The sequence below is a fragment of the Podarcis tiliguerta genome (assembly GCF_965153285.1).
Source record: "Podarcis tiliguerta genome assembly, chromosome: 16".
NCBI classification, from domain to species: domain Eukaryota; kingdom Metazoa; phylum Chordata; class Lepidosauria; order Squamata; family Lacertidae; genus Podarcis; species Podarcis tiliguerta.
The window spans coordinates 42405867-42415363 of NC_139549.1; the positions used below are offsets into that span (position 1 = coordinate 42405867).

The 9497-nt window shown below is 52.1% G+C and overlaps 1 protein-coding gene across 1 annotated transcript in view; it reads right to left on the reverse strand.

Moving 5' to 3' along the window:
* SEZ6L (seizure related 6 homolog like) overlaps positions 1-9184 on the reverse strand; it is a 143701-nt gene extending 134517 nt beyond the window's left edge. Inside the window, 3 exon segments of the mRNA XM_083419023.1 lie at positions 8622-8825; positions 8942-9014; positions 9017-9184. Coding sequence (XP_083275149.1) covers positions 8622-8825; positions 8942-9014; positions 9017-9169 — 430 coding nt within the window. The 5' untranslated portion in view covers positions 9170-9184.
* Between the last annotated feature and the right edge of the window lie 313 nt (positions 9185-9497).

Here is a 9497-nt window from a genome sequence, read left to right on the forward strand (position 1 = left end):
GAAAGCCAAGATTGACTTCCCGCTCCTCCCTGGCTCGGGTGGCGAACCTATTTGGGCTCGTCCGCGAAAACTGATGGATCCTGATAGATTCCGACAAGCCTTGCGGAACCCTGCTCCTCCTGGCGACTCATTAGATTACCTTGTTGAGGACTGGAATAACCGGCTCTTGGCAGCCATTGATGAGATCGCGCCTAAGCGCCCTCTGCGATCCCGTCAAAACCGGGCACCTTGGTTTACTGAGGAGCTCCAGAAAATGAAGCGGGATCTCAGATGGCTAGAGCGAGTATGGCGACGGACTTGTGACGGAGCCTCAAGAACATCTTATAGGACGCTTATGAAAGCCTATGAGATGGCTATGAAAGCTGCTAAGAAATCTTACTTTGCAGCTTCCATTGCATCCGCTAGCTCTCTCCCGGCACAACTTTTTAGAATAATTAGGTCAATAACGTCCTTAGGAGGACAACCAAATTTAAGCACAAATTCGACCCACAGCTGTGAGGCATTCGCGAGCTTTTTTGCGGAGAAAATCCTGTTGCTCCGCCGTGACCTCCCTGCCAATTTAGATACAGTGACTGAACTGGAGGCCCCTCGACTGACTTCAGGTCCAGTGTTGGACCATTTCGATCGGATACTCCCTACTGATGTGGATAGATTCCTCCAAGTTGGTAGGCCCACCACCTGCCTCCTTGATCTGTGCCCGTCTTGGCTGATTAGGGAGTGTCCAGATGTTGCGCGGACCCCCCTGGTTGAAATTATCAATTTGTCCCTTGACATGGGGACATTCCCAGTGGAACTGAAGGAAGCAGTGGTGTGTCCACTCTTAAAGAAAACTTCATTAGATCCCTTAGACCTATCCAATTACCGCCCAGTTTCAAATCTTCCATACCTGGGTAAGGTAATTGAGAGAGCGGTTGCGAACAGCTTGGTAGGTTTCTGGAGGAAACATCGGCATTAGATCCATTTCAGTCCAGTTTCCGTCCTGGTTTTGGGACGGAGACAGCTCTGGTTGCCCTAACAGATGATCTCCATAGACAACTGGATCGAGGCGGGTCAGGACTGCTGATCCTTTTAGATTTGTCAGCAGCCTTTGACATGGTCGATCATGATCTTCTGGACCACCGCCTCGCAGACGTGGGGATACAGGGCATAGCCCGTAACTGGTTGTGCTCTTTTATCTCTGGTCGGGGACAGAGGGTGGCACTAGGGAGGGAGATGTCGTTGCGCCACTCCTTGGTGTGTGGAGTGCCGCAGGGCGCAATTCTCTCCCCGATGCTTTTTAACATCTTTATGTGCCCCCTTGCCCAGATTATCCGGAACTTTGGGCTGGGCTGTCACCAATATGCTGATGACACTCAGCTCTATCTGCTGATGGATGGCCACACCGACTCGGCCCCGAACACACTGACCAGATGCTTGGAAGCTGTGGCTGGATGGTTTCGTGGGAGACTATTGAAACTAAATCCTTTGAAGACAGAGGTCCTATGGCTAGGTCGGGATGGCATGGGGATGAGGGACCAACTCCCTTCTCTTGCGGGGGCCCAATTAGTGCCATTGCCTTTCGTTAAGAGTTTGGGTGTAATCCTTGACGCCTCCCTTTCCATGGAGGCGCAAGTTACAGCAACAGCCAAGGCGACATTTTTCCACCTTCGCCGCATCAAGCAGTTGGTCCCTTACCTTTCCCGCTCCGACCTGGCCACAGTGATCCATGCGACGGTCATCTCCAGGCTTGACTACTGTAATTCGATCTACGCGGGGCTGCCCTTGAAGCTGTCCCAGAAACTCCAGTGGGTGCAGAATGCTGCAGCGAGGCTCCTCACGGGGTCTCTGCCATGGGAGCATATTCACCCAGTGCTTTTCAAGCTGCACTGGCTCCCGGTGTAGTACAGGGTCAGATTTAAGGTGCTGCTTTTGACCTTTAAAGCCCTTCACGGCCTAGGACCCTCGTACCTACTGGACCACCTCTCCTGGTATGCCCCACGGAGAGCCTCAAGGTCCATAAATAGCAATGCCCTAGTGGTCCCAGGCCCTAAGGAAGTTAGATTGGCTTCAACCAGAGGCAGGGCCTTTTCAACTCTAGCTCCGGCCTGGTGGAACGCTCTGCCTCATGAGACCAGGGCCCTGCAGGATCTGATTTCTTTCCGCAGGGCCTGTAAGACAGAGTTGTTCCGCCTGGCCTTTGGCTTGGAGCCAGTTTGATTCCCTCCCTCCCTCTCTTTCTTTTTTCTTTTCCTTCTCCTCCTACGATGAGGCTACATTTTAATATTTTAATGTTCCATTATTTTAATGTTGTATTTTATTTTTGTTTTTAAGTTGTAATCATTCATCTTGTTTTTATTATTGCTTGTAAGCTGCTCTGAGCCCGGCCTTGGCTGGGGAGGGCGGGGTATAAATAAAAATTTATTATTATTATTAATATTATTATTATTAAGGCCTGAAGGAGGGGGGCAATGCCCCTCACCTTGTAGCTAAGACACTTTTTGTAGAATTTAAATTACAGTGGTACCTCGGGTTACATACGCTTCAGGTTACATACGCTTCAGGTTACAGACTCCGCTAACCCAGAAATAGTACCTCAGGTTAAGAACTTTGCTTCAGGATGAGAACAGAAATCGTGCTCCGGCAGCGCAGCGGGAGGCCCCATTACCTAAAGTGGACTTCAGGTTAAGAACAGTTTCAGGTTAAGTATGGACCTCCGGAATGAATTAAGTACTTAACCCAAGGTACCACTGTACAGTGGTTTACTTAAAGTGTTAAGTCCCAAAGAGAATCCAGGTGCAGAAATAAGATGTGAAGCTAGATGGGTGAAATCTCATTGCAGTTTTCCAATCCTAGAGCAGACCAATGGGTCCCCATCAAGTTCAGCATCCTCTTCTCACAGTGGCCAACCAGATATCTGTAGGAAACCAGCAAGCAGCACCTGAGCACAAGAGCAGCCCTCTCCCCTCCTTTAATTTCCAGTAACTGATAGTCAGAAGCATCACTGAGCATGACCATCCTGGCTAGTAGCCATGAATTTATTCAATTCTCTTTCAAAGCCATCTGGGCTGGTGGCCCTCACAGTTTCCTGTGGGGGCAAGTTCCAACTGTGCTGCCTGAATAAATCCTTTCTTTTCTCTGTCCTGAACTGTCAGGGAACTGCCATCGGAGCAGGAGGAGGTGAGAGGGCTCTCGGACGATGGTGGAGAGGGTACCAGTAGGAGGAGGGTTAGCCCATACGCTGGGGAAGGAAATCAGCGTAACATCAGTGGAGAAGGGGAGGAGATAGAGGAAGTGGAGAGTTGGCTCCAGGACTCTTCGCAGGAGACAAGCGGAGAGGGGACAAGTGCTCCGTTGCCCACACCCACAGCGCGCAAAAAGCTTGCGCGCAGGCAACAGGGGAGGAGACTGGGTGTCAAGCAGCTTTTATGTTGGAAGCGGTTTAAGAAACGCCCATTGACGGATTCTGCCAGCGACTGAGGCAGCCACAAGATAGAGGCTGCTCTGTCAGAAAGGGTTCAACCATGCAAGACAGCCACGATAAAGGCAAATTACGCACAAGCAATCCCAAGAACCATATCATGAACCTTCCAGCATTCAGCTTCATGGGATGCCCACAGGTTCTAGTATTACGCGAGAGGGAGGAAAACTTTTCTCTCTCTCTGCATTCTCCATCCCATGCATAATTTTATGGACTTCTAACATGTCACCTCTTTCTCACCTCTACTCTAAACTAAAAAGCCCTAAACGGAGAAAAGAGGTTCTTGGGGTTTGTTTTGCTCTTGTTTTTAGTATGTATTTTGTGTTTTTATCTTGTATTTTTATGTGGTGAACTGTCCTGAGATCTAAACAGCCTCAGCCCTATATGCCTGAAGGAGTGTCTCCACCCCCATCATTCAGCCTGGACACTGTGATCAAACACTGAGGGTCTTCTGGCAGTGAGAAGTGAGGTTACAGGGAACCAGGCAGAGGGTATTCTTGGTAGTTAGTGCACCCTCCCTGTGGAATGCCCTTCCATCAGATGTCAAGGAGATGAGTAACTAAACAACCTTTAGAAGATATCTAAAGGCAGCCCTGTATAGGGAATCTTTTTAAGGTTTAACATTTTATTATGTTTTTACATATGCTGGAAGTTGCCCAGAGTGGCGGGAGCTACCCAGGGTGGGGTACAAATAAATTACTTCTACTACTACTTCTACTACTGATGAAGAGCAGATGATGATGATGATGATGGAGTATCTCTATCCTCTTAATCATTTTAGTTGCCCTTTCTTGAACCTTTTCCAGCGCCACAATGCAGTATTCTTTTTGAGGATATTGCAAATGAATGTGTCATACCTCAGAATGTCCCATGAAACCCCAAACCCTATTTTGCTATGGTGGAGTGAGAGTGTTCATGGAAGATAGAATGTCAGATGTCCAACAGAGTGACAGAAGCAACATGCAGAAGCTGGGAGAAAAGCCACAAGAAACATGCTGTGTGTCCACAGCAGCCAGTGACCTATGACAGCAACATCCAGGACAGAAGCACCTCTTCAATGCCCCTTCCCAAATGGGAATGTTTTGGCATGCAAAAATGAGATTCAGGTGACCACATAGGGATGTTTGCTGGCTTCCAGTTGGTCACATGATGGGACTCTGAAGAGCTGGGCAGTCAGCAGCCCGGCATCTTGCAATACCACTGAAAAGTGATGCTGGCTTCCATCTCAAAATAGCCTCTTCCCAAATGAACTTGCAGGCTGTTGCAGCTTGCAAAGGAACAGGGAGATGCCTGCCACAAGCTCACAAGTAAGGGAGCTCACGCCAGCTAGCATAGTTTCTGTGCAAAGAAAATGTGCCCCCTGGTACATCTTATGCCAACCCCGCAGCTCCAGTGGTCCTCTTTGCACAAGGGCAGGAGGACTGAGAAAAAGATCCGCTGCCCCAGACTTCTTTGATAATCCAGGGGATCCGCCCAGGGGAAGGTTGCTTTGCCTGAGGACTTAAATATTGGTTGCTTTATACTGAGTTTGAGAAAAAGAGGCTTCCTGGAAGACCTGTGGCATGGAGTGGGGTGGGAAGAATGTGTTCAGGGCATTTGTGGAGCTGTTGATCAATAGGTCCTATTGACAGTCGCCTTGGGATGTTACCAGTATTCCCAAAGTACGAAGGCACAGAGATGAGTTGGAAAGGACTCAAACGGTAATCTGGTCCAACCCCTGCAATGTAGGACTCACAGTTACAGAATTCACAGCAAAGTTTCTCCTGGCAGCATTTGTGGGCAGATACTTTCTATCCCTAGTTAAAACTACCTGCAGGTAGAAATGTAGCTGCTGGGATCACTCCAGCCACATCAAAGGCTATTTTGCAGAGACAGTTTACAAGCCTGAATGATCATGGGGGGAAAGTACCTGGCCTTCTCACATTGTGGGGGGGGGGGTACTCAAGGCTATTGTGAGGAGGTGCCCCCAGCAATGACCACTCCCAATTTTGACCTCTTCTCTACCCTTCATCCTTCATCTTTCCTTTTTTTTACCAAAAGAAAACAGCAGAGGCTACAGCAGTCTTAGAGTTTTTTGACCAGGAAAATCCAGCACATAAAAGAGGGGTAGATCTGAAGACACAGGTTCAAATTTCACCCATTAAGTATTTTGGAGGAGTTGCCCCTTTCAGCTCAAAGAGAAGGGCAGTGGGGGAGGGGAAGATAAATTTGCAACAACAGGAGTAGGCATGCTTTCCCACCTTACTGAAACAACTTCATGGTGCCTACCAACACCTTAAAAAAAGCAGCACTAGGAGTAGGAAACCGACTTAATTATTGAATGCCAACTTGAATAAAATATTGGGGGGCCCAAGTAAGCCCTGCCCTGCATAATTGACCACCTGATGCAATGCATGGATACCATTTGAATCACAATACCCATCAACTTTGGGGGGGGCTCAAATATTTTATTGGGGGAGTAAAGACCCCTCAGCCCCTAGGAGTTGGCTCCTATGCCAGTGCATTTGAATTGCATTCAGATGGCTGCCACCTCCTCCAACACCCCTCTCTTAAGATTAGCTCCATGGTTTCTCCATCCCCCCCCCCCCCCCCGTTTACCACCTAGGGACTAGAGTCTAGCCTGAAGAAGAGTTATGGAGGACTAGAAAGTTTGGTGGTTACTCTAACAAAGGTCATTGCCCTATTATGGATTTTGGATTCCCTCACCCCCTTCATGGGCCACCTTTGCTTTTCATCTTGTTAGGAATATCTGCTTCCTCTGTCTTTCTCTATTTGGCCAGAAAATGATGGGGAGAGTGGAAATCATTGTGGTTGACACACTTCAGAGAGCTTGGCAGGACAGAAGATGGTTTTACTTATTTAATTCTGAAATTGGGCTCATTTAAACCTTTCTAAAGGAAAGGAGTGGCACTCTGGAATACTGATGGCATGACCCTATGTCTACTCAGAAGAAAATCCTATTTATTTCTGTGAAGGCTTACTTCCAAGTAAGTGTGCATAGGAAGGTCAGTTTCTAAACATACACACAGTCCTGAACCCCTCTCTCCCCAAAGGGGGCACATGTAGGAAGGAAGAAAAACAATATAACCTTAACATAAGCCCTGCCTTGTGACCCTAGACCAGGGGTCAGCAACCTTTTTCAGCCGTGGGCTGGTTCACTGTCCCTCAGACAATGTAGGGGGCTGGACTATATTTTAGGGGAAAAATGAGCGCATTCCTATGCCCCACAAATAACCCAGAGATGCATTTTAAATTAAAGGACACATTCTACTCATGTAGAAACACCAGGCAGGCCCCACAAATAACCCAGAGATGCATTTTAAACAAAAGGACACATTCTACTCATGTAAAAACACACTGATTCCTGGACCGTCCACTGGCCACATTGAGAAGGCGATTGGGCTGCATCCAGCCCCCGGACCTTAGGTTGCCTACCCTGCCCTAGACCATTGGTCTTTCTCGCTCTGCATTGTCTATACTGACTGGCAGGGCCTCTCCCGCTTTTCGGCAGGGCTCGCTCTCTCCCAGCCTTACCTGTAGATACTGCCAGGGATTGGACCGAGGACCTCCTGCCTGCAAGGAAGATGCTCCGGCTTGAGGAGCCTCCCCTCCAGCAGCCCAACTGGGACAGCCCCCAGAGAACCTCTCTCAAAAGGCAGGCCGCTCTCCTTTTTTGGAAAACACCCACAAGGACCCAGAAACTAGTCTGATTAAAAAAGCGAAAAAGCAAAAAAGGGGCTGCCGGGAATTCCGAGTGTACCCAAGTGAAGAGCAGGCCCAGGAGCGAGGCGCCCCCGTCCTCGCCAGCCTTGCGTGGCATGAGATGGGACCGACCGACGAGGATGGGCAGCGGACCAAGCGCGGGGGCGCCGGGCGGGAGCGAGCCTGGGATGGAGAGAAGGAAGGAAGGAAAGGAAGCCGCCAGGCGCTTGCCTGCCTAGTCGCCGCTGATCTGTTCTCCTTCCTGGCGGCGCCCCGCGTCTCATGGAAGCCCCGAGCGGGTTGTTCCGAGAGGGCATCTCGCGAGCCATTGATCTCCAGCGTGTCAGTGATGGAGGCGGGAGAGCAGAAGAAGCGCCTGGCCGGAGCCTTGAGCTTGGAAGCAACATCTAAGGAAGTTTCCTGGCTGAGGGCGGCTTCGTGCGTTTCTCGTGCGGCGGCGAGCGCGGCCCTCCAAGCATCATGTGGCCTGGAGTCCCGCGGGCGGCAGAGGAGAGAGCGAGAGCCCAGGGCTCGGAGGGGCAGCAAGGAGGCAATCGGCGACGGCGGACTCCACTCCGCTGCCTCTCTGCCCACACTTCCGCGGGAGGCAGGCAGCCCCATTGAAATCAAAGTCAACCTGCGTTGGATGGAGCGGAAAGCGGGGGCCAGACTTGGACCCGTCCCCAGCGCTGCTTCTGCTCAGCGGTAGACAGTCCGCCTTGCAAGCAGGTCTGCGTTTCAATCCCCAGCACCTACGCGCTCAGTTGGGAAAGGATCCTGCCTGAATTCCTGGAGAGCCGCTGCCAGTCAGTGTAGGCAGTACAGTACTGAGCTAGATGGACCCACGGTCTGTCTGGGTAAAAGTCAGGTTCCGATGTTCAAACCAGCCCCGTCTCCAGCTGCTTCTGAGGTATAAGGTAGGAGGGACTTCAGACCAGAGGCATCCCCACTTTTAAGAGCCAAGTGCAGAAGTGATGGAGGGAGGGGGGGGGTGCTGCGCCCACTGCACGCCTCCCCTCCCCCTCCTCCTGACGGGACCCCCAGCAAAGTTGTTCCCAGAAGCTGCTCAGGCTTCTGTCCGGCCTCTGTCCCGCCGCGGGGAGCGGACACACGTCCGCACACACAGACGCAAACGCGGGCGCAGCGCCTGCACTCCGCCTCTTCACCCAGTTTATCCTTCGCTTGTCCCAGTTCAAAAGGCAGATAGGGGGTGGGGCGCAATAACACCCCCACCACCCCCATTGCACCGTGTTGGAAGTTTGAGCACCAGCTTGCAAGGCGGGGGGGGGGCGAAGCTCCGGTGGACAGGTAAGCGGCGAGTGACTCCTGAACACCCCTCCCAGCACAGCGCTGCTCCCCAATGGCAACGGCACCTCCCCCTTCCTCGGGGACAAAGACCGAGCAGAGAAACTGGACCCCCCTCCCTTCCAAGCCGCCCTTCTTCCTGGTTCGCAGGTCCTACCTTGGGGGCGCCTGGCCGCGTGGGTGCCCAGCAGGAGGAAGAGGAGGAGGAGCAGGGCGAGCCCTCGGGGGGCCGGCATGGTGCTGGGTCTCGGTCCGGTTCGAGCTGCTGCCCAGCCCAGCGGACCGCTCCCTCTCTTCCCAGCCTGGCTCGGTAGTGGCGGCGGCAGCGACGAAGTCCCTCCTTTGCAAATCGGCGCTGGAGCTGCGAGGGGAGGGGGGAAGGAGGGAGAGAAGGAAGGAGGGAAGGAGGGAGGGAGGGGATTATCAGGGCTGTCGATCTGCCCCGCCTTTTGCCACCCCAACAGGAAAATACCTCACCCGCCGCTCGATGAGAGGCTCCAGGATGTAATTCCAACCCACGACCCTCTTTCTCCCAGTGCCAGGGCGCACAGTTGAGGAGCAGGGGAAGCAGAAGCCGAGGAGCGCCTCTGAGCACGTGCAGAGTGCCTTTCCCTCGTGAATCATGGCAGGAGACTTAAGTCCTCCACGAAGTTTTCGTTTGTCAGTCCGAAGCATCTCTGAAACCTCGTAAGACCCGCACACCATGTCCACAAATCCCTCCGTCCTATTGATCGCCAGACCATGTCAAGCTCCGTACATCTCAAGAAAGGACGTGTGAGCTCCAAGGACCTTCAGCGGAGACCCTCTCCGGCCACCCGCCACTCAGGGAAATCCAGCCTCGGTCCCACCCAGCCCACTCGCTTCCCCGCCGCCATATCCCTGTCCAGAGCATTCAGTCAACATCGAGGCGCTGCTAAAACTCCCGAATGTCCTCTGCGCGGCGACCCGAAGAGCAATCCTCTGACCCCACCTAGCCACCCAAACTTAGCCTAGGCCCCTGTGACCCTGCCTAGCCCCCCCTCGCCACCGCCGC